Here is a 24915-nt window from a genome sequence, read left to right on the forward strand (position 1 = left end):
ATATATCAGGTTTAATAGAAAGAGACTATGTTAAATCAGAGAGTTCTGGGAGGTTCTGGAAGCAACAGACAAGGTGACAAGGATAACAAGATGTTTACAGCCCTGCAAGCCCACATATGAACGGAACTCAGGACACTGCTGGCCTCTGACCACAGCCTAAGCTGCAGACCCTCTGCTCCTAACTGTTCTGGAATCAAGACCTGCTTCTTGTGTTAATATGAGAAAAGATACATATGAATGTTTTAAGACTCTGGAAGTGGGAGGGAAAATAGGAGGTATTTGAATAAATAAGCTCTTAAAAGAGTCTTCAATTACGAACAAGGTATTTTATTGAGCCTGTCAGTAAGACTCACTGGGAACAAAAGTATTGCTGCATCGTTTAGAAATGTGGTTCTGGTTGGTATACATAAAAATTCAATGTTTGTGTGGATTCACACTGCCTTACCTATTCTACCTGGTGGCCAATGCATGGGCTAAAACCAAAGACTAGGAGCAAACAGAGCTCACTTTCCTTATCCAGTAGCTTTTGTGAATTGGTATGGTCACTACTGATTGGGGCAGCCCACTACCTCAATTTCTGTCCTGGTGTTTTGAGGCCACCAAGGGAAAGGAAAACGTGTAAGCAGGAAACTAAATGATGGTTTTCCAACATTTCCAACAGTGACCCAAGTGAGAAGTTTTACATCCTCATGTATTATTACTCTGATGGTTTTTAGTCCATTGATTTTTTTAAAATGCTGATTAAAACCCACAATTTGAACTCTAAAAAACTGCTCAACTTTTACTCTTCGCCTACAAAAATATGTTAATAATTTTCTATATCAAGCTATGTCTGAGAATTTATATAGTAGACTCCTCCAAAATATAAATGATGTAAGAAGTCCACAATGAATCTTTTGTTTTGACACAAAGAGGTGTATGAAATCTGGGAAGCCTGCCTGCTGACACTGCAGCTTACCTGGGCTGCCTTAGCTTGCATACGTTTCCGTTCCTGTTCTTCTTCGCGGAGTTTTGCTTCCAACTCCTGCATTTTTTTCTAGTGATATAAATATTAAAAGTGGTTAGTGAAAGACTTAGTGTCTGTTTGTAAAATTTTAATACAGCAACACAGGAATGTGCTATAAAATTTTAGCACAGTAAACACAAGCTTGTTCACTCTAGTAATGACTCTGTGCTTGCCAGTAACCATGACGCTCTCCTCTGTGATTCATTATTAGTCATTTGTGAAGTAGCTGTGAGGTAGTTAAACAGAATTGTGGGTAAAATCTATGGCCAAAGAATACAGTTCCGTATGAAGGCATATAGGCTACATGGAAGCTAAATTTGGAATGTTAATCTCAGTGGTATTAAACACCTCCCAAGTGAATCAATTAAAACTAAAGGCAACAACTTAAACCAAGTGATACAGGTCTTATTGATGCTTAAAACATTTAAGCTTCCAACATTTTCAAAAAGAACTTCTTATGTAAATCAAGATTAGAAAATGTGAACACCCTTTCCAAATTTACATTTCTTCCTCTTAAAAATTCCTGTTTCTTTGCTACAAGATCACTTTTCTTATGAATAGCCGGTATTATAAAATGATCAATTTTACAAAAGAACCAGTATCATGCACTGACTTCTGCCAGGGCCTGCATTGTGGTAAGTTTGTTATACTCCTGTTCAAGAAGATCTAACTTTTCAAGCTGGCTCTGCACATGTGTTTGATCATGTTGTCGTTCTCTTTCGAGGGAAACCTGGAAAATAGTAGTAAACACAAACATGAGAATTTGACAAAAAAACAAAACACAACTAATACTGGGCATAACTTAGAATATACTATAAGTAATATCTGGCCTTTCACAGAACTTCTATACTACAGAGAAATTCTAGGAAAACAATGTTAAGATGAAACCACAGGATAAAGAAATCAATAAATACAAGTGGAATCCTGCTCCTACTATATACCATTATAACAGTAGGTTCTATACCCTGAGACTTTCGTTATACTCAGCTGAGAGTTTTTAGATATATGGGCTAATACTTTCAATGAGTCTGGTTCTCTTACACAGTTAATCTCTAAAGGCAATAATTATGTTTTTTGTATCTATAATTTATGCTTCCTCTGAATTCTATACAAAACATCTATTATTATTATTTTTAGGTGGAGTATTAAGGCTTTGAAAAGAATGCCCCCTGACAGTCACAGGGTAAACCATTAAACTAGGATAAGTAGTAGAAATACGCTAAGTTGAGGTCTATTGGTAAAAAGCCAAAACACTAAGTACCTGAATTTATAAATAGTATATCTTCATAGATAAGACTATAGCAATAGATATCATACTAACAGAAATATGAATATGACTAAATAAAGCAGTAATTTCCCCAGGAGATTGTGTCAATTACTAATTCCTTCCAATCCACCTTAGTGGATCCTTCCAATCCACCTTTATGCATATTTGCTGCCCTTAAAAAATACATTAAGTTAAAAATTGGCGAAATCATATTTTATTTCCAGTATCAGAACCATTCTTATGAAATGGGCTATTTAAAATTCACTGATGATAAAATTCACTGATAAATAAACAAGGTTATTTAATATATATGCTTAATAGAGATTAGTCAAAACATCTCACTTATAGATGCTTTCTAAGCTAAGAACTGGAATATTCCAAAGTAGAGAATGACTATGTTACTATATATGTTTTGCCATTTCCAATCATATGGCAGATTGAACGGACTACCCTCTTCCCCACCCTATAAATGATCCCAAGTAAGTTCAGTCATGGGCTGTTATATTGTTCAAAAGCAGAAGCTATCAAAGCTGTGTGCAGAAGATATGCAGTGTGTGTGAGGGTCATCCAAAAAGGAAGCCTCTTTATAGCTATGTTAAAACAACAAATCACATTTTTCTCAAAGCTGACACTTAGTTGTTTCTCAAAATGAACTACTGGTACTACTATCAGTGATTTGGATTAAAGGAGAAATGATTATTATAACAGAACCATTAGTCTTCACTGAGAAAAAAAGATCTTTATGTCCAGTCTAATTTCCCCCATAGCTACTGCTGTGAACGAATCTGTGAGGCACCATACCTGTTTTTCTAAGACAGATGTCCTTTCCATTTCTGCATGCTTTATCATATTGCGCATGTATTCCAACTGTTTTTCTAAAAGATTACATTTATTTTCTGCAGCTAATAACTGAGATGTCAATTCTAAACAGAATACATAAACAGAAATTAGCTCACTCATACAACAGTTGTAACAAGCTGTTAATGGGAATTAAATCTACTGTGTATACAATAAACCCTCTCCAATAGCTCTAGAAGCCTATTCAGATGACCTAAGTCATTCTCTTTCTATATGCTAGTCCAATCTGTCTTGAATTTGATCAGTAAATATAATGCAAGGCATCACCACGTGTTCCTCAGAATGTACTCAAGTATAATGCAGTTCTGGAGTGCCCAAAGATACTGACCACTAGAAAACACTATCGTGAATTTGCTTTTAGAATAATTTTACAAGTCTTATTTTGTGTGTTTCATTTTGTATTTTGTGTATTTGTAAGTTTCATTTCCTTCATAATTAAACAAACCTTGATTATGCTTTGACTCTTCATTCTTTGAATTCTCTCTTTCTTGAATCTGTTCATCCAATACTTTCTTATATTCAATTGTTTCTCTAGATAAGGTTTTCACACTTTCTTCTGCCTGAATCCTTTCAAGTTCTAAGCGTCGAATCTTATCTTGAAGATTCTTCAGAGCAGAAAATATGGCTGCCAAATCCAAACATGAATAATGTAACAATATACATGGAGAAAGTTCAATAAAAAACATACTTATCTTGGGGCACCCTAGGTGGCTCAGTCAGTTAAGCGTCTGACTTTGGCTCAGGTCATGATCTCATGGTTGGTGAGTTCAAGCCATGAGCTGTCAGCACATCAGACTCCGTGCTGACAGCAGAGTCTGCTTTGGATCTTCAGTCCCCTCTCTCTCTACCCCTCCCCAGCTTGTGCTCTTTCTCTCCCTCTCTCAAAAGTAAACACTAAAAAAATTATTTTTAAATATGCAAATCTAAATAAAAAATAAAATTGACAGGTGGGCCCAGGAGAGAATCACTCTTTGGGAACAATGGAATGTTAATTATTGCCACGTAATTGTTTTTTTTAAAAACCTACTTAAAGATATCTTCTGAGTCTCTGAAATGTGCTAGGTACTCAAGTAAACAAATTATTATGGCAAAAGATTACAAAGATTTTATAAAATGGTAAAAATATTTAATCATACAAAATTAATCATACAAAATTCACATGTAACCTCAAGTATATTAACTGTCAATCTTTTTCTGTTTTATTAACAGAATCCTATGCAGAATCCCATTGTAGAGTTAAAGATATCAAGCACAAAAAGGATTATTTTTTTAAGTCTCAGTTTTTTCATTATATAGGAAAAATTCTAATCACTCTTTAAACTGACCTCCAAAAATTTCTGATTATAAAATATATAAAAGAAGAATATATATAAAAAAGCAGCATACGTGTGTGTGTGTGTGTGTGTGTATAACTTATAATCCTACTACCAAGAGATAAGGACTACCAATTTTGGTTATTTCTTTCAATCTTTTTTGATATATGCAAAATAAATTGAGATTAAAATTTATGATTTCTTTTTCACTTTAGCACTATAATAAACTGAGCATTCCCTCATATAATCAGATCATCTTAAAAGATTATCTCCTTATAATAATAATTAAAAATTAAAAATGAAGTTACTGGGTCCAAGAATATCCATATTTGAAACATCCGTATTTGAAAGGCTCTTGAAAGTAAAGTACCTTCATAAAGGGTTGTATCAATTTATACTTTCATTAAAAGTATGTGTCTTTGCCAACACACCCCACTATTAATTACACTATTTCTGTTTCGGTTAGTCTGATTAAGAAACAAAAGCTACTACTGGTTATTTTAATTTGCATTTCTATTAAAAGTTTGAAGATTTTTAAATATATACTATTGGCCAATTTTCTTTTGAATTCCTTAAGAAAAAGTTGCCCCTTTGATTTTATTAGTTTATTAATTCTAGTTTAAATGCTGTCAGTTTTGGTATAAAGCTGTTCTGATTTTTTATATCATTATAATGAGAAATCTTTTGCATCAAGTTCTTTACAAAGATAGAATGCTCTTCAACGTCAAGAATACATAAACTTTACATGTTCCTTTTGTTACACTTAGAGTTTCACATATCCTTACATTTAATTCTTTATGTGAAATAAAAGATACTTTTGTTTTGAAGGAAGAACTTTAAAGGGTGATTGCCTCATATACCAAATTCACACAAGTACTAAGATATATAGGTATTATTATTACTAACACACATATACCTTCTACCATAGTCTCATACACACATACCTGAAATTACAGTTTCAGTATTTTTATTCTGATTCATTATTCCAGTATTTTAATTATTAAAACCTTATAAACATCATAGTGACAGTCTCCCACACTATATAAACTTTTAAAACATTTCAAAGTTATTTATTCTTACCAATTAAATATTCAGAACCATTTTGCCTAAACAACGATTTCCATGAAACTTCATGGAAACCGCATAATAGGTCGGAAGAACTGCTGTCTTAAAAATCGAGGGTTCTCACTCAAAACAAGGCACACCTTTCCATTTATTAATGTAATTCATTCATTCACCAAATTTTAGTGCCTAGAATGTTACAGGCCCCAAACATGAGATTGATACATTTTATAATAGAGCCAGTTTACCCCTAGTATGCGGTGACACTACAGTGTAATTAAACATAAACATGAAACACATACAACTTAGAAAACTAAAAAAATCAACTGAAAAGACTATGAGAATAGAAGAGTCCAGATTTAAGATTAGTATTTAAAGGAATTAAATAATTCTCTAAAATACCTGGAATAATTATATAACACATGTAAGATGAAAAGAGAAAATTAATAAATGTTTTTTTAATATCAATTTGAGGTTTTTTAAAACGTTTTCTTCTAAACCACTAAGAAGTATTTATTAAAATAAAACTTTGTAGGGGAGCCTGGGTGGTTCAGTCAGTTGGGTGTCCGACCTCAGCTTAGGTCATGATCCGGTGGTTTGTAGGTTCGAGCCCTGCGTTGGGCTCTGTGCTGACAGCTCAGAGCCTGGAGCCTAGCCCCTCTCTCTCTGCCCCTCCCCCCCTCTCTCTCTCTCTCTCTCAAATAAATATTAAAAAGAATTTTTTAAAATAAAACTTTGTAATACCAAACATTTCTTGCATTCCTTCATTAGATTATACATAATTGTGTATGATTTTGCTAGTATTTTACTTCCACATTTATGGTCATTAATGCAATTGGCTGGAACACACGATTTTCTGTTCTGTATGTCAGCAACTGTAGTATCACAGGGATGTACTGGATTAAAAAAAGACCCAAGGTGGGGTATATGCTTTCCTTTTCTACATTCTGGAATGGCTTATGTATCAGCAAAATTATTTGTTTAAACACTCCTCAACAACACAAAAAAAAATGGAAAGATATACCATGCTCATGGATTGAAACATTGTTAAAATGTCCATATTACCCAAAGCAATCTACAGATTCAATGCAATCTTTATCAAAACTCTAACTCTATTATTCAAAGAACTAGAACAAATAATCCTAAAATTTGTATGGAACCACAAAAGACCCTAAATAGCCAAAGCCATCTTGAGAAAGAGAAACAAAGCTCGAGGTATCACAATCCCAGATTCAAGACATATTCCAAAACTGTAATCATCAAAACACTACGGTACTGGCACAAAAATAAACACACAGATCAATGGAGCAGGATAGAAAGCCCAGAAATAAAAGTACATTTATATGATCAATTAATCTATGACAAAGGAGGCAAGAACACACACTGGGCAAAAGATGGTCTCTTCAATAAGTGGCATTGGGAAAAGTGGACAGCTCCATGCAAAAGAATGAAACTGGACCACTTTCTTACACCATGCCCCAAAATAAACTCAAAATGGATTAAGGACCTAAATGTGAGGCCTGAAGCTATAGAACATCTAAAAGAAAATACAGGCAGTGATCTCTTGGACACCAGCCTTAACATTTTTATGGATATGTCTCCTTAGGCTGAAGAAACAAAAGCAAAAAAATAAGCTTTTATGCAGCAAAGGAAGCCATCAACAAAATGAAAAGGCAACCTACTGAATGGGAAAAGATATTTACAAATCATGTATCTGATCAGCTGTTAACATCCAAAATAAACAGAGAACTCCTAAAACTGAACACCAAAAACCCCACAAATGATCCAATTAAAAATGGGAAGAAGATCTGAATAGACATTTCCAAAGAAGACATACAGATGGCAAACAGACACATGAACAGATGTCCAACATCACTAGCCATCAGGGAAATACAAGTCAAAACCACAGTGAGATATCACTTCACACTAGTCAGAACAGCTAGTATCAAGAGACAAGAAGTGACAAGTGTTGACAAGGATGTGAAAAGCGATCCCTCACACACTGTTGATAAGAATATAAACTGGGGAAGCCACTATGGAAACATTATGGAGGTCTCCTCAAAAAACTAAAAACAGAAATATCGTATGATCTGGTGATTCCCCTAGTGAACATTTATCCAAAGAGAACAAAAATGCTAATCTGAAAAGATATATGCACTCCTATGTTTATTGCAGCATTACTTACAACAGCCAAGATACAAAAGCAAATCATAGATGAATAAAGATGTGGTATATAAAATATTACATATTCCACACATATATGCATAATGGATTAATATACATATACAATGGAATATTAGTCAGCCATAAAAAAGAACAAAATCTTGCTGATACATAACAAGAATGGACCTAGAGAGTATTATGCTAAATGAAATAAGGCAGAGAAAGACAAATACCAAATGATTTCACTTGTATGTGGAACCCAAAACAAACAACAACAAAAATCCCACACCTGACACACAAACAAAAACAGAAACACACTCATAAATACAGAAGACCGGGAGCTGCCGGAAGGGAAAAGAGTGGGAGATGGGCAAAATAGGTGAAGGTGATTAAGAGATACAAACTCCAGTTATGAAATAAGTCACGGGGATGAAAAATACAACATAGGCAACATAGCCAATAATACTGTAATGACACTGTATGGTGACAGATAGCAAACTACACTTACTATGGTGAGAACAGAATACACAGAAGAGTCCAATCATTATGCTTCACACTTGAAACTAATGTAATATTGTATGTCAACTATATTTCAATTAAAAAATAAATTCTCACACAAAAGAGTTTATACAGAAGGCCTGAACCTTGGCTAGCCTCTGGAAACTAGGCTCTTGGAATGCTCCCTATGTTACTAATTAATAAGGTTGTTTTGTATGCCTAACACTAAATCCTTCTGGGCAAGCCTGTCTCGATTGTGAAAACAATGTGTTTTATAGTGAATAGCATGACGGTGCAGGCGCCAAATATTTGTGTGACCAGCTCCAAATAAAAGCCATAGTGTCTGAGCCTTAAGTGGGCTTTCCTGGGCAGAAACATTGCACACATCATACAGTTTACAGCTGTAGGAAGAAGTGTCTTTCTGTGTGACTTCCATAAGAGAGAAATTTAGAAGCCTGCATCTGGGTTCCTTCAGATTCTACTGTAATAAGCCACGGCCATAATTAGAACCACTTCTGAAACTTGTGAGGTCAGTCCTCCTAGTTAATCGGGTACGTGGCCCTGAGATCCCAGAATATGAAAAATTCACCAATGTTTTCAGTTTCCACAATGCAACTAAATTTTAAGAAACTACCAATGGCCACGTTTTAGAGTAGTATCAAATAAAAATATCCACAAATTGTTGGAAAAATTATTAGAATACTATTTATTTTCCACCTACACATCTGTGTAAGGCCAGATTTTTTTTCATACTTCAATCAAAACAACTTATCAACACAAATGGAATGCAAAAATAGAGGAGAATCAAGCTGTCTTTTATGAAGCCAGAAGTAGATTTATAAAGTATAAAATAAAACAATGTCACTCTTAACAGTATATTTTTTTAAATTTGGAAAATAGTTATTCTTCATTAAAATGTTTATGCAAACATGTAATGGGTTTATTAGGGTTTCTTGGATTAAAAAAATTGAGAACAAATGCTTCAGGAGAACAGATGGGCAGTAAATTGTTATTAATACCTAACACCATAGCCATAACTTGACTCCTCTCACTGATCACAAGAATACTGAGCTTTTTCCAGTAAGTGTGACACAAATTTGTAATAGTTCAAGACTGTTTCTCTCTAAGCTCTCAGCCATGAGTGGTTTGGCACCGTAAAAGATACCAGACTAGGCGCCATCAGCCCCATCAGTTTACCTCCATGAGCTGTACATGTATTATCATTTCATTTTCCACATGTACTATGATGAAATGAAAGGTTTGGAAGCACTGGCTAGTAGTATTGCCTCATATTTGGTTACCTTGCTTCAAATGTCCAAGCCATTCTGCATACTACCATCATTTGAAATGCATTAAACTAATAACATAAACAACAGGTTAAACTTTTTTGGAATGACATACATTAGTTACCATTTTTTTAAAGGGCTCCAAGGACAATACATTTTCTGAAGGCACCAATAACTTCCAATTTCTTGTTCACCTCTTTTCTAACTAAAACGCAAAATGAGTATGAAAATGAGAATTACAAGAAACATAGTTTAATTATCCCTTTCTATGGCATTAGTCAAATTATATTTTCAAAGTTATTAGCAGAGTGCAAAGTGAAATAGTAATTTATCAAATGAAAAAATTAAACTAGAACTTAAGAAGAATCACAAGTCTTTTTTCCCCTAAAGTATTAGTGCAAAAAAAAAAAAAAGAAAAAGAAAAGCATTTATTACGTGTAAAGAAGAAAATTTTTTTAATAGGGAGTATCTATTCAAAATAAGACTTAACTCATTCAATAAATATTTGAGGGTCCACTAAACAGTTGGGGAAAATGTGGAATGAGTAAAGAGTTATAATATTACATTATTAAACTAATCATATTTGAGATGTTACTCTATGTGTAAATTTTGAATATAATTATATAATTGTTCTGTGAAAATTAAATGAAATATATTCACTTTACCACACAACCACATTTTGCTGTTTTAAAATTTGTGTTTAATCACTAGTACTAGGCCAACTGTATTTACTAATGATTCTCTACATAAAAGAAGTGTTATGTTTCAACCACATATAGGTTAAACTGACATTTGTAAACTGTGAACTGATTGTGTAGTACAGTACAAGGTAGATAATAATATTTAAGTATAGTCACCAATGTAAAAACCTAGGCCATAATGAGGTTTCAAAAGTGTTTACTAAAAAAGTTAACCAGAAGTCTGGTGTTTTTTTTTTTAACATTTATTCATTTTTGAGAGACAGAGACTTGAGAGACAGAGCATGAGTGGGAGGGGGAGGGGGAGAGAGGGAGAAGGAGAGGGAGAGGGAGAGAGAGAGAGAGAGAATATATCTGAAGCAGGCTTCAGGCTCTGAGCTGTCAGCACAGAGCCTGACACGTGGCTCAAACCCACCAACCATGAGATCATGAACTGAGGTGAAGTCGGATGCTTAACCAACTGAGCCACCCAAGTGCCCCAAAGTCTGGTGTTTTTTAATATATTTGATACTCAACTTACTAACCAGAAACCTCTTATTTATAGGATACGGTGTCTCAAAGATGATGATAATAAAGAAAATGCTAATTAGAGCAATTGATAAAGTGCTACTCATCAGAACACAGCAGTTAAAGACTTTGGCAATTTCAAAAAATAAAACTTGCAAAACATTCAAACAACATATGGTAAAAAAGCACAAAAAAATATACAAAGCCCACAGTGGAGAAGAATCAGGTAAGATTTAGTAATAATTTAGCACACACACACAATAATCATGCCAACAGAGGTCTGCCACGAATACGTGGTCTAGGCATTAGGAATCAATCCTCCCACTACAACATTACATCCAGTTCTGATATTTACTTCTATATAAAGAAACTTCTAAGATAAGTTCAGAGAAAAGTAATTACTAAAGAATGAAAGAGTAAGAAAAGTTAAACGGGGCAGATTCATTCATAGAGCAGAGAGTCAGGAAATGTTTATTTAGTATTTAGACCAGTGTGTTAACAATAATATTAAATTCTGCTTGTGCGTCACTAGTGGTTTTAAGGAATATGAGAAGAGCAAAAACGGTGATGAAGAGGAAAGTAAACACAAGAAAATATAATGTGTAAGATAGTAAACAGGCTTCTTTTATCCCTTCAGATCACGGTGTTGTGAACTGTTTAATTAGGATTCATTAAGCTTTTATGATTTTTTTTTGTATCAATCCAATAACATCTATAATTTTACAACAGAAAGATTTCAAAAAGAGGGCACAGCATGAGAAAGACTTGTAAGCCTGACACATGGCTGGTGTGGAAGGCAGAATGGACACCCAAAGATAGCTATGTCCTACTCCTTGAAATTCTAAATACCTGCTATATGGCAAAAAGGACTTTGGGAAAGGTTACTAAAGTTGCAAGCCTTAAAATAGGGAGATTATTCCTCATTGTCGACCCAATCTAACCAATCACACAAACGCTTAAAAGCAGACAATTTTCCCCAGCTGTGGCTAGAAAGATGCAGCAGCAGAAGTCAGAGTGTATGACGCATGAAGAGAGACCTGACCCACCACTGCTGAAGGGGGACATAAAGAAAGCATGGCAAGGAATGCAGACAGCCTCCAGGAGCAAAATCCAGAACTGACTGCAAGTCTGCAAGACAACCGAACCTCAGCTCTACGACCACAAGTAACTTAATTTGAACAAAAATCTGAATGAGCGGGGCGCCTGGGTGGCGCAGTCGGTTGAGCGTCCGACTTCAGCCAGGTCACGATCTCGCGGTCCGGGAGTTCGAGCCCCGCGTCGGGCTCTGGGCTGATGGCTCAGAGCCTGGAGCCTGTTTCCGATTCTGTGTCTCCCTCTCTCTCTGCCCCTCCCCCGTTCATGCTCTGTCTCTCTCTGTCCCAAAAATAAATAAAAACGTTGGAAAAAAAAAAAAAAAAAAAATTAAAAAAAAAAAAAAAAAAAAATCTGAATGAGCTGAGAGCAGATTCTTCCTTAGACTCTTCAGTATGGAACACAGCCCAGTCAAAACCTTGCTTTCGGCTGTGTAGGGCCGTAAACAGAGAACCCTGTTGAGCCCATCCACATTTCTGACCTACAGAAACTGTGATAATACATTTGTGTTAAAGCTGCTGAATTATGGTAATTTGTTAAGACAGCAAGAAAGCTAATACAGATGGCAAGCTCCACGAACAAATATACAGGTATTTCAAAGAAGCCAGAGCGAAGGATGTGTGGGCAAGAAGAACAGAAGAGAAGCAAGGGATGAAACTGGTAAGGTATATTGAGGCAAGTTTATGAAAAATCTACGAATTTTTTATGTAAGCCATGAGGAGGTGCTGAAATTTGTTTAAGTGGGAGAGATGATGGATAACAGCAAATGGCAGGAATAGGGCTGAAAGGCAAACCACAGGCTAAGCAATCATGTAGGAGTGCATTACAATTACCTATGCAATAGATGATGAGGGCCTGAACTAAAGCAATGCGAATGGAGAGACAGAACAAATAAGTCTTTGGGATACTTCAGAGGCAAAACACCGGTTTTTGGTCCCTGACTGATATTACAGATGACAGAGCAGTCCAGAGTTCCCAAAGTATTTAGCCTTGATGATTTGGTGGAAGATAGTGTTCAACGATCAATAAACAGAAGAAAGGTACTATATTTTGAGAAGGGAAGAAACAGGAAGGGGAAAACAGACTTTCCTCTAATTTTAAAAATACATGGAAGACATAACGGTTTTTAAGCAGTGGGTAAACAAACAAACAAACAAAAAACCCATCTGTTTTGTTAGGCTCTATTCAAACAAACAAAAAAAAAACCCAATCTATTTTGTTAGGCTCTGTTACCTCTGCTGTTACTTTCCGGATAGGCAAACGTAGGCTTATTTGGAGAGCGTCGTAGATCACTATTAAGGAAAGGCTTATCAGGTGGATATACTACATATGGAGATGAGGAATGGCGAGCCACACTTCCATTAGACCTTGAAGGTTCGGCTAAGCTCTTCTGAAAAATAAAAATACAGAAATTACTTTTCCAATTTTAAAATGCCAATAGGATATAAATACATAGACACATTTGTTCATGTATTGCCCATATTCCACTGATGGAGATAACAGAAAAAACAGAGCCCACTGACTATATAACAGAATTCAAACATTACTTTAAAATAATAAAACTTCCAAAGTGTTTCACATTTGACTACATATAGCCATTTGCCAGACACTATAAAAAAGAAATAATGTTCACACAACTTGAATACGAATACTGCACAGAAATACTTAAATATACTCATAATTAAGTTTAATATATATTACTTAAAAATATGTAATGTAAGGGGCACCTGGGTGGCTCAGTCAGTTAAGCGTATGACTTCGGCTCAGGTCATGATCTCACAGTTTGTGGGTTCGAGCCCTGTGTCAGGCTCTGTGCTGACAGCCCAGAGCCTGGAGCCTGCTTCAGATTCTATGTCTCCCTTCTCTCTCTGCCCCTTCCCCGCTCATGTTCTGTCTCTCTCTGTCTCTCAAAAATGAATAAATGTTAAAAAAAAAAAAAAAAAAATTAAAAAAAAATGTAATGTAAAATATACTCAGAAAAGTAAATATTTTTTATAGTATCTGAAACTGTTACAAAATGACTGAATTAATCTATCCCCACTCAACTAAATACTCCCTGAATATTTATCAAATGTCCAAGACTCTGCAGTAAACAGAAAGGCATAGTCCTTGCCTCAAAAAATTTATATTTACTTAAGAAAAAAAGGTGGAAGAGGGGGTTTAATTAGAAAACATTAAAGCTTATCAAATACCCAAAAATATAAAATTTTGTTTCCACACAAATGAAAATTTTATTTCCATTCATTCTGTCATGAATGGGATTCTGTTCAATTTGGGATTACGTTCCACATAATTTCAGTGCAGGGATGCTAACTGTGGCATGTTGTTAGTTGTAGGTGACTTCCTATTGGTAGGCAGACCGGGAGTGGGGGAAGTAACGGAGAAGCTGAAAGCTAGGGTGGAAGACAGAACTGCTAGTTGTTCAAAATTCTCATTCATTTTTTTTTATTTAAATAACCACAGCAAAGTAAGTTCTCAACTCTTATCTTTGGAGAATTATACTATACAGCTCCAGAACAATCTACATCCAGAAAAGTACAAAGGGACAATGAATATTTACAATAACGGTAAACAACCTCCTGGAATAAACAAAGACAATCACAATGACCACACTGTATCTGCATTCTATTAAAAACCAAAGACTATTTCCACGTAAAATCATGCAATTTTCCCACTGATTTAAAAATACAGAACACACTATGGCTATGAAAACTAAAGAAGAGGGCAAAGAGCATGGAAGGGGTATAGGAGTGAAGTCTCAAAGTGGTACTCAAGGAAATCAACGTTAAGTCTATATAAAAAGTGTTTTCACATGGACAGGATTAAGAGTTGGCATTTTTCGGGGTGCCTGGGTGGCTCAGCAGGTTAAGCATCCGACTTTGGCTCAGGTCACGATCTCAGTTTGTGAGTTCAAGCCCCACATCAGGCTCCAAGCTGACAGCTCAGAGCCTGGACCCTGCTTTAGATTTTGTGTCTCCCTATCTCTCTGCCCTCCCCTGCTTGTGCTCTGTCTCTCTCACTCTCAAAAACAAAAATAAACATAAAAAAAAAAAAAAAGAGTTGGCATTTTTCAAACTTTTTGGAAAACTGACAGGTTTTGGAGATGACTGGAAAACAGGGTAAGATTTCAATTCTTAAAATATATAAAACTGCTAAAGCTCTTACAAAGCACCACAAATTGTCACTTAGCTTAATTTTAAATATGATTTTTCAGAGAACCTTAGGTCTTCATACAACCTACTAGAATCCTATTATTTAATAACTACCATTCAAAGTCACTGGTTAGTAAGTATTCCTTAACAATATATATTTATGAGCATAAATCACCTGTATATTCACTTAAGATGTTCAAAACAATTTTTATTAGAATTATTGAACACTGCACAGATACTAACAGAACTATGCATAGAGGATTTACCCAAAAAACCCAAACCAAAACAAATGAAAATAAACCATCTTCATTAAATTCACTGCCTACTAGCTCTTATAAAAGTTCCAAATTTATCCCTCCTGAAACATTTTTCCAAGGATACTCGAAAGGCCAACAGGTACATGAAAGATGCTCAACATCCATTAGTCATTAGGGAAATGTAAATTAAAACCACAATGATTATCATCTCACCTGTTAAGGATGGTCATCATCAAAAAGAAAAAAGATTACAAAAGCCGGCATGGATGTGGAGAAAAGGGAACCATTGTGCACTGTTCCTGGGATCGTAAATTGGCAGAGCCATTATGGAAAACAATATGCAGGATCCTCAAAAAATTAAAAATAGAACTATGATACAATCCAGCATTCTGCACCTCCATGTTCATATCATAGCAACATTATTTACAATAGCCAAGACATGGAAGCAATGTGTGTCCATGGATGGATGAATGGATAAATAAGTTGTGGCAACACAATGGAATATTATTCAGCCATAACAAAACAAGAAAATCCTACCATTTGCAAAAGCATGGATGAACCTTGAAGGCATTATGCTAAGTGAAGTCAGACACAGAAAGACAAATACTGTATGAACTCACTTCTATGTAGAATCTACAACAAACAAAAAACCAAACTCTACGGAAAAGGAAATCAGACCTGTGGTTACCAGAGTTGAAAAACTGGGAAAAAGGGGAATTAGAGGAAGGTGGTCAAAAGGTACAGACTACCAGTTGTAAGTATTAAGGATGTAATGTACAACATGATGACCACAGCTGACATGGCTGTATGATATATAGGAGAGTTGTCAAGACAGTATATCCTAAAAGTTCTCATCACAAGGAAAAGAAATTATTTTTCTTCTCTTTGTATCTATATCAGAAAAGGGATGTTAGCTGTACCTATTGTGGTAATTACTTCACAATATATGTAAAACCATCATGTTGTATGCCTTAAACTTGGGCAAGTGACGCATGTCAATTATTTCTCAATAAAACCGGGTAGAGAGAAGATTTGTCTTTCAACAAAATTTGGCACATATGTATCATAAAAATACTGCTCAGGTTGGGTCAGCAACTTATGGAAGTACTTTCTATATAAAGATTCAAGTTATAATGAAATTCTTTTGAAAAGCTATTAAAAATGTATTCCATTTTCTAAGTCAGCCATCTCATTTTGAATGTTTGGGTTTAAGCAAAGTCACAGTTACTACAAATGGGTTGGGTCAATGTCCTCATTTGCTACCAGCAGTTTAAAGCATAGAAAGAGTAACAGATCAGCCAAAAGCAAAAGGAAGACAGAAAATAAAATGGCCTTGCAAAAATTATTTATAAGAACTATTTTGAAATAAAATTAAACCAAGAAACACAAAACTGGCAACTCATTACATATACACACAAATGTGTCTAATAAAAATAGTAAAGGATAAAATGTCGTGTATATATACAATATTATTCAGCTTTAAAAAGGAGGGAAATCCCATTATATGCTACATAATTGATGAACCTTGAGGACACTATGCTTAGTGAAATAAGCCAGTCCAGAAAAAGACAAATACTTCATGATTCTACTTAAAAAAAATTTTTTTTAACATTTATTTTTGAGAGAGAGAAAGCAAGCAGGAGAGGGAGGGAGGGAGGGAGAGAGGGAGAGGGAGAGAGAGAGAGAGAGAGAGAGAGAGACAGAATCCGAAGGAGGCTCCAAGCTCTGCTCTGTCAGTACAGAGCCCAATGGGGGACTCGAATTCACAAACCATGAGATCATGACCAAAGCTGAAGTTGGACACTTAACCAACTGAGTTACCCAGGCGCCCCATCTACTTTACATAAGGTACCTAAAGTAGTCAAATTCATAGAAACTGGAAGTAGAATGGTGGTTACCAGGGAGGTTGCAAAGGAGAGCTATTTAATGGAGAGAGAGTTCTGTAAGATGAAAAAGTCTGGAGATGTTTCACAACAATATGAATACCCTTAACGCTACTGAACTGTACAATTAAAAATTAAGATGACAGTGTTAGGTAAACACCTAAGAATAGCAATATAATTAGAAAAAACAGTATGTGTTCTTAGTAGCCAGTTTTTCCAAGTGAGAAAAACAATTGGGGATGTTATAAACGTCAGGGATTAGAAAAGTAGTATTTTTAAGAGTTGGAAAGAACCATAGAAACAATCTAGTATACTTCCTTGTTTGACAAGAGAAAAGGAAGTTCAAAACAGTTGACTTGCCTATCTCACCTCCCCTTATAGAATCAGGGGAACCATATTCTAGGTGATTCACTGAACAATTAACCAGTTCTCCAAAGAGAACCACCAGCCTAACTACACCTGTTCTCATATAACCTGCCTTCCCTCCCTCGAAACAAGGAATGAAGTTTGTTTAATGGACCTATCTCCATCTACTATTCAGTCTTGGTTCCTATAAAACCTTTTCCCCTCCTGATGCTTTTTCTCCCTACTAGATCTTTCACATTGTCATTAAGGACAAAACAAAAGCTTTCCTAAATTTGAGGATTCCCCTCCAGTTCTTGCCTCATTTCTCAGCTTTTACAACAAAGTCCTCAAAATAATTATTTGTAATTGCTGCCGCCTTTTAAGCACCTCACTCTCTTAACCCTTTCCAGTCACACTTGAGTCTTCACCAAGTCAGAGAAAAAGCTCAACCTCACCAATGACTTATATTGCTGAATTCGGCGACCTTTCAGAAGCATGTGATACAGATCACTTCATCTCAACACTTTCCTTAGAAGATAGACCACACTCTGGTTTTCCCGATACACAGGTCTCTTCCTAAGAATCTCCCTGGCTCTCTCTTTCCTCTTTCTAAATGCTGCAGTGCCCCAGAGCTTAGTCCTTCCACCTCTTCTGGTTTTCTTCTACATTAATTCCTTTGATGATCTCATTCCATTTTCATCTACATGGGTTCCTCTGATCCTAGCAACATTGAGGGCTTTGAAAAGCCTCTATTTGCGAAATTTTCAAGTTTAAATATGGAATCCAGGAGTCCCTCTCTTGAATTCTATATTCAAAATTAAACTTCCTATTATCTCCACTTGGATGTCAATAAGGGTACCTCAGATCATGTCTATAACAAATTCTTGAACCCAACTGCCAAAACCTGCTCCTCTCCCAGCACACCCAACCATCAGTACCACCATTTACCCACCTGCTCAGGTCAAAACCCCTGGATGGAATCATTTCTCATACATCCCATATCTAATCTCTCAGTATATCTTGTTGGGCCTCTGTCTTCAGAGTATGCCCAGAAACTCACCAATTTCTCATCAATTCCACTAGTAATACCCTGGTTGACACCACTGTGATCTTTTGTGTGGATTGCCATTAACAGTCTCCTAATCACTCTTGTCCACATCTCCTTAGTCTGTCTCCAAGTAGTAATCATTATCACTTAAAACAGTAAATTAATTTGAGTAATACCCCTAATTATAACCCTCCAACAGATTTCCATCACAGAATAAAATCCAAAATTCTTACAATGGCTTTTAAGGCCCCATGTGTCTGACCCCAAGCTAACCCTGACTTGATTCCCCCCCACTCTTTCTCCACACCACCTTTGCCCCCTCATCATTTCCCAGCTATACTGACCAACTTTTAGATTTCTAAAATCCACAGTACACTTCATGCTCTTTTACTATGTTTATCTGCTCCCTGTCTCAGGCCATTCAGTCATTTGCTCAAAAGTCTGTCAGTAAGGCTTTCCCTGACTACCCTATCAAAAGTAGCGTCCTTCTGTCAGCCTATCTCCTTTATTCTTTTTTAAAAACTTACCCCATTTTATATATTTATTATTTGTATGCCCTGTGGAATAAAAAACATAGTTTTGTCCTTGGTTCTTGATACAGATTCACAAACTCTTGGAATTTCTCAAATGACAGGAGTCTTTGTTATGTTAATAGTGGGACCCCCTAGTAACCTGAGGATGAGGGCTGGTAGCCAGAAAAACCAACCAAGTGATTAGAGTCAGAAATTTTGGCCCCACACCCTAACCCTAGGAGAAGGGAGAAGGGAGGGGCTGGAGACTGAGTTCAATTATTAATGGCCAATAACTTAATAAATCATAAGTACATGATGAAATGTCCATAAAAACTCTTGGGACAGTAAGGTTCTAAGAGTTCCAGAGTTGTCACAGAAGCCCTTTTTCATCTTGCCCTATATATCTCTTCCATTTAGCTGTTCCTGAGTTGCATCCTTTATAAAAAGAAAAGGGAGAAAACAAAAAACAAAAAAAAGCTATAACTGGGGCATCTGGGTGGCTCAAAGGGTTGAATGTCTGACCCTTGATTTTGGCTCAGGTCATGATCTCACAGTCGTAGGATAGAGCCCCGAGTCAAGTCGGGCTCTGTGCAGAACCTGCTTGGGATTTTCTCTCTCTTTCCCTCTACATTTTTCCTGCTCGCTCACTTTCTCTAAAAGTTTAAAGAAAAGGGGGGGGGGGTGATAATAATTATTCCCGGAGTTCTGTGAGTCATTCCAGCAAATTAATAAACGTGAGGAGGAAGGGTCATGTGAACTCCTTAATTTGTAGTTGAGTGGCCAGAAGTGCAAAAACCTTTAGGACACCTGGGACTTGCAGGTGGCTAATGAAATAGGGGCAGTCATGTGGGACCTAGCTCCTTTATGGTGTGTGTGGCCTGCACTACGTCCAGCTAGTTAGTGGCAGAATTGAATTGAATGACGGATACCCAAATGACCCAGGAGAATTCATGTTGGAAAAACACAGTCATTCCCACTACAGTTTAAATTCCAATAAAAACACTCGATATAGAAGTTTAATATATGTTGAATGAATGAATTACACAATTCCTCTGCAAAACAGCAAAATTGCACATTGTCCATAGACTGAATTATCCTACTCAATAAAGTATATAAATTTAAAAGTATAACTGCAAATATATTTATAAAATATAAATTACAAATTATAATTTCCTTTATGACAAATAACAACAAAGAGCACAAACGTCATAGAAAGACTGGAAAAAGAGAACACAGCAGACACGAGACTGCTATACTTAGAAATGTCTACTTGCAAGGTTGGTTCCTGGCTGGTATCTGGGAACTTAAATTTAGGGAAGGTTCCAACTATTGTCACTGTGATTGTCAGCAGTTCACAGGACCAGCCCAGTTTCGATGATTTGCTAAGGACTGACAGGACTCAGAATATAGTTATTCTAGTGATTAGGATAAATTACAGCAAAAGAATACAAAGCAAATCAGTAAAGGGAAAAGATGCATGGGGGTGAAATTTGTAAGATATCAGGTACAAGCTTTCAAAATTCCTCTCTGGGTGGAGTCCTACAGGATGTGCTTAATTCCTCCAGCACAACAGAGCCACAACAGTAACAACTTTTGTGAAGTGTTATCTACCAAGGAAGCTCCTTAGACTCAGTGGCCAAAGTTTTCACTGGGGGGCTGGTCGCATTCCCAACTCTCGAAAAGAAAGCTGGTGTTCAACAGAAACCACATTGTACAGTTTAGGCATAGTGAGGCACTCTTGTCATTGAGGTTAAAGTTTTATATCAGTGTAGGAAATGGTTTACCATTTTAGTCCACAGTTGCCTACCAAAGAGCTAACCTTGCAAACAGGGCCTTTCTAAAGACAACAGTCATCTGAGATGATGGAAGATTTCAAGGGAATTCTTGTTTTCAGTGCCACAGGCCATCCAATCATGAACACCTGAGAACTACTGAAGGGCAAAGGATCTTTCAAGCAGAATATTTATGCTCCCCCCACCAATTATACATGTAATATATACATATGCAAAATAAAAACAACCCACAAACCTCAAACTTGCATGGCACTTTATAGTTTACATTTCCATTATGAATTGACCCTCACACCCATCCTGACAAGTAAGAAAGCATTTCCACTTTAGAATTCTGAAAACTGTATTTGGGATTCATTTTCAGAACCCTGAACATAGTGTCTTAGATTTGTCAGCACAGTGTTTTTTCTAAGCACATTCATATTATCATTTAGTTATTACAAGGACCCCATGAAGGAAGCACAGCAAATATTATTGTCCCCATTTTGTAGTGAAAAAAGGCGAGGCTAAGAAAACTTAAGCCATTTGCTTAAGGTCTCATAGCTACTAAGGAACCCAAGTCTAACTCCTAATCAGCACTCCTCAAGACCCCAAGCATTCAATAAATATTTTCCAACCAAAATGATATGATCCTAAGAGAAACTTTCAGGATTAAAGGCAAAATGTTTAACCTGACCACTTTCTTCCTTGGCAACTTTACTTTCTACTTAGGAACACTTAAGATTCAAATATTTACTGAACATCTCTGTCACTGCCTTAAGTATGAAGGATGGTGAAAAATGTGTATTATTTGCCTTCTTTTCAAATGGAATATGCAACATGGCTGGAAGACATCAGGTACATAAAAATTTAAATACAATTTAGCAAACCATACTCACGTATATAGAGAAGATAAGACAGTATAATCAAAGTGGGGTTATTGCAGGAATGTAAGACTGGGTGAACATTAGAACATTCATCATGTTAAAGTCAAAATCCATATGATCATCAACAAATGCAAAAAAACAATCATTAAAATTCACTCTCCAGCCATTATTAAAGAATTATTTTCTTATAGCAGTAAAGAAATTTACAAAAAAATCATGGCAATGTATTTAATGGTACAAAACTTAAGTCATTCCTTTTAAATTCAGGAACAAGGCAAAGATATCTGCAAGACAACTTCTAATCAATGTTGTGCTCCATTTTGTAGCCTGCATATTAAGATCACGAAAAGTAACATATGTTAAGATTAAAATGAGGAATCAAAATTTCAGTTATAATCTAAATAGAAAATACCAAAGAGTCTTCAATTATTAGAATTAATTAAGAGTGTAGGGGTGCCTGGGAGGCTCAGTCGGTTAAGCATACAACTCTCAGTTTCGGCTCAGGTCATGATCTCACGGTTTCACGGGTTCAAGCGCCACATCAGGCTGTGCATGGACACCGTGGAGCCTGCTTGGGATTCTCTCTCTCTCCCTCTCTCTCTGCCCCTCCCCTATTCACGCTCTGTCTCTCTCAAAAATAAATAAACTTAAAAAAAAGAGTTTGAGTTTAAGAAAACTTGCCGAGTAAAGTTAATATGAAAGGAATGAATACTAATTCTATATACGAGCTGTAAAATGCAATTTATGAAAACATATAAAAAACAAATTTAATAAATGATTCACAAGATTTGAAATTATAAAACTTTACTGAAAAATGTTAAAGATAAAAAAAAAACTGGAGTAACAATATGTTCAGACAGAAGACTCAATATCTTAAAGGCCTCAGTTATTGCCAAATTGAACCTGAAATTCAATACAACTTCAACTGAATTTCCAACAGAAGATTTTATAATTTCTATTAAAGAACTGCAAAAGGCCAAGAATTGCTAAGATTTTTCTTTAAAGAACAGGGAAGACAGGTACTCTCTCAGACAAAAAGGAGAATGATTAAGACAGTGAGTATAGACACAAGGAGAGACAAATATAACACTGGAACAAAGAGCCCACTGAAACATACACACCCATATGGAAACCAATATATTGATAGCTAGAAATGTAAACCACTGGGTAAAAGGTAAGTTTAATAAGTAATTATGTAGCAAATGTGGATCTTAAGTAGAAACATTAAACTGGGTTCCTACCTCACAAATTAATTTCAAGCAAATTAAGGATTTAAAAGGCTCCAACTTTAAAACTTGGAGAGAAAAATGTGTGAGAACGTCATTAACAGCACAGGATATAAGACTTTCATGACCAAAAAGTACTAAACATAAAAAGACTAATAAATTTTATCCCATGAACATTAAAAACTCCCATCAAAAGTTATCTTAAAAAGACAAGCCAAAGAGCAATTAAAATTCAGCTAACAGACGAGGATTAACATCTAGAATACATAAGGAATGACTATAAATCAATAGGAAAAGACAAACCAATTAAAAACAGGCAAAACACTCAAGCAGGCATTTCACCGAAGGGGAAAAAAACATGAAAACTAGTAAAGTTATGAAAAAATAAAAGGTGCATCTTATCTTCAACACTGATCAGGGGAGCACAGTGAGAAGAACAGGATAACATTTCACACTTCTCTTGGCAAAAATTCAAAAGTGAGACAATACCACCTGTTCAAAAGGATACGGATTAAAGGTGACTGTTGGTGGGAACACACTAGTACAACTGCTTTAGAAAACAATTCAGCATCACCAAAGAAAGCCAAAGGTGCACCTTCTATGACCCTGCAATTTCAATCACAGAAAATCTGCTGAGCTTTTTCTCTCTCCTTTTTTTTATTTTTTAAAAAAGATTATGTCCCTCAAGTCACTAAACATATCCCACCACCCACCACCTAGTTATAAGCCACAGCCCAACTTGCAGTTTGAAAACCACCGCTGTCCCTCTCAAACATTTTGGGTTTAGGGACCCCTTCACACTCTTAAAAATTATTAAAGACCCCAAGCAGCTTTTTTGTTCATGTGTGTTATACCTAAACATTAAGATACTAATTTAAAAACAATATACCCATGATGTTACCATAAATATAATCTTTAAATATAATTTGTCAAATTGGCTTCCATACAACACCCAGTGTTCATCCCAACAAGTGTCTTCCACCCACTTTCCCCTCTCCCCCATCCCCCATCAACCCTCAGTTTGTTCTCTGTATTTAAGAGTCTCTTATGGTTTGTCTCCCTCCCTCTCTGTAACGTTTTTCCCCTCTACCCTTCCCCCATGGTCTTAAGTTTCTCAAGATCCACATGAGTGAAAACATACGGTATCTTTTGAATGAAAAATAACTATCATCCAAAAACTTCAATGAAAAGTTTTTTTTGTTTTTTTTTTTTTTACATTTTTACAAATCTCTTTAATTCTTGATGTAAAAGAAGCCTGCTGGATTCTTAGATTAGCTTTTGCATTCACTCTGCTAGATGTTATTTTGGCTGACGTTTAAGAAAATCTGGTCTCCCACAAAGTGGCTGGGTAAGGAAGGTAATTGTAGATCCCGTTGTAGGGACTTAGGGACTCCCAAAGGTCTTCTGAACATGCTTTCAAAACTGCTGCTCTAGAGAAATTGTTGCACTTGTGGAACATACAGGAATGATCACAAAAGAACTCTTTTTGAATGGCTGGAAAACTAGTGAACAAACTGGCTCTATGATGTACTAGTTGTGTAATCCTGACTTAACCTCTCTGTTCCTCATTCAAAAATGGAAATACTAAAGACGTAATATATGAAAAGCATTTAAAATCATGACTGCCAGTTAGTGCTATATAAGTTTATTTTATTATAATCTCAAAATGTATAGTGGTGGTGTGTATGTGAGAGAAAAGCAGGAAGATGCAAAAAGGGGCACAGAGGTATTCATTTTATTATTCTCCAAAATAAATGTTTTATATATTCAATGTTATAAGAATCTGTGTTAGGGGCGCCTGGGTGGCGCAGTCGGTTAAGCGTCCAACTTCAGCCAGGTCACGATCTCGCGGTCCGTGAGTTCGAGCCCCGCGTCGGGCTCTGGGCTGATGGCTCAGAGCCTGGAGCCTGTTTCCGATTCTGTGTCTCCCTCTCTCTCTGCCCCTCCCCTGTTCATGCTCTGTCTCTCTCTGTCCCCAAAATAAATAAACGTTGAAGAAAAAAAAAAAAAAAAAAAGAATCTGTGTTATATTCATAAAACTTTTAAGAGAAAGAAAGAGTTAAAGGGCGTGGCTAAAATGCCACGG

At 36.0% G+C, this 24915-nt stretch overlaps 1 protein-coding gene across 1 annotated transcript in view; it reads right to left on the minus strand.

Moving 5' to 3' along the window:
• Positions 1–24915, minus strand: part of CEP57 (centrosomal protein 57) — a 41717-nt gene that overhangs the window by 13530 nt on the left and 3272 nt on the right. The window contains exons 2-6 of the mRNA XM_045483562.1: positions 12984–13140; positions 3577–3756; positions 3075–3196; positions 1620–1736; positions 959–1036 (exon numbers count right to left, since the gene is read on the minus strand). Of these exons, the coding sequence (XP_045339518.1) occupies positions 959–1036; positions 1620–1736; positions 3075–3196; positions 3577–3756; positions 12984–13140 (654 nt within the window). The remainder of the gene's footprint in view (positions 1–958; positions 1037–1619; positions 1737–3074; positions 3197–3576; positions 3757–12983; positions 13141–24915) is intronic.

Source organism: Leopardus geoffroyi, chromosome D1, assembly GCF_018350155.1.
Source record: "Leopardus geoffroyi isolate Oge1 chromosome D1, O.geoffroyi_Oge1_pat1.0, whole genome shotgun sequence".
NCBI lineage: Eukaryota > Metazoa > Chordata > Mammalia > Carnivora > Felidae > Leopardus > Leopardus geoffroyi.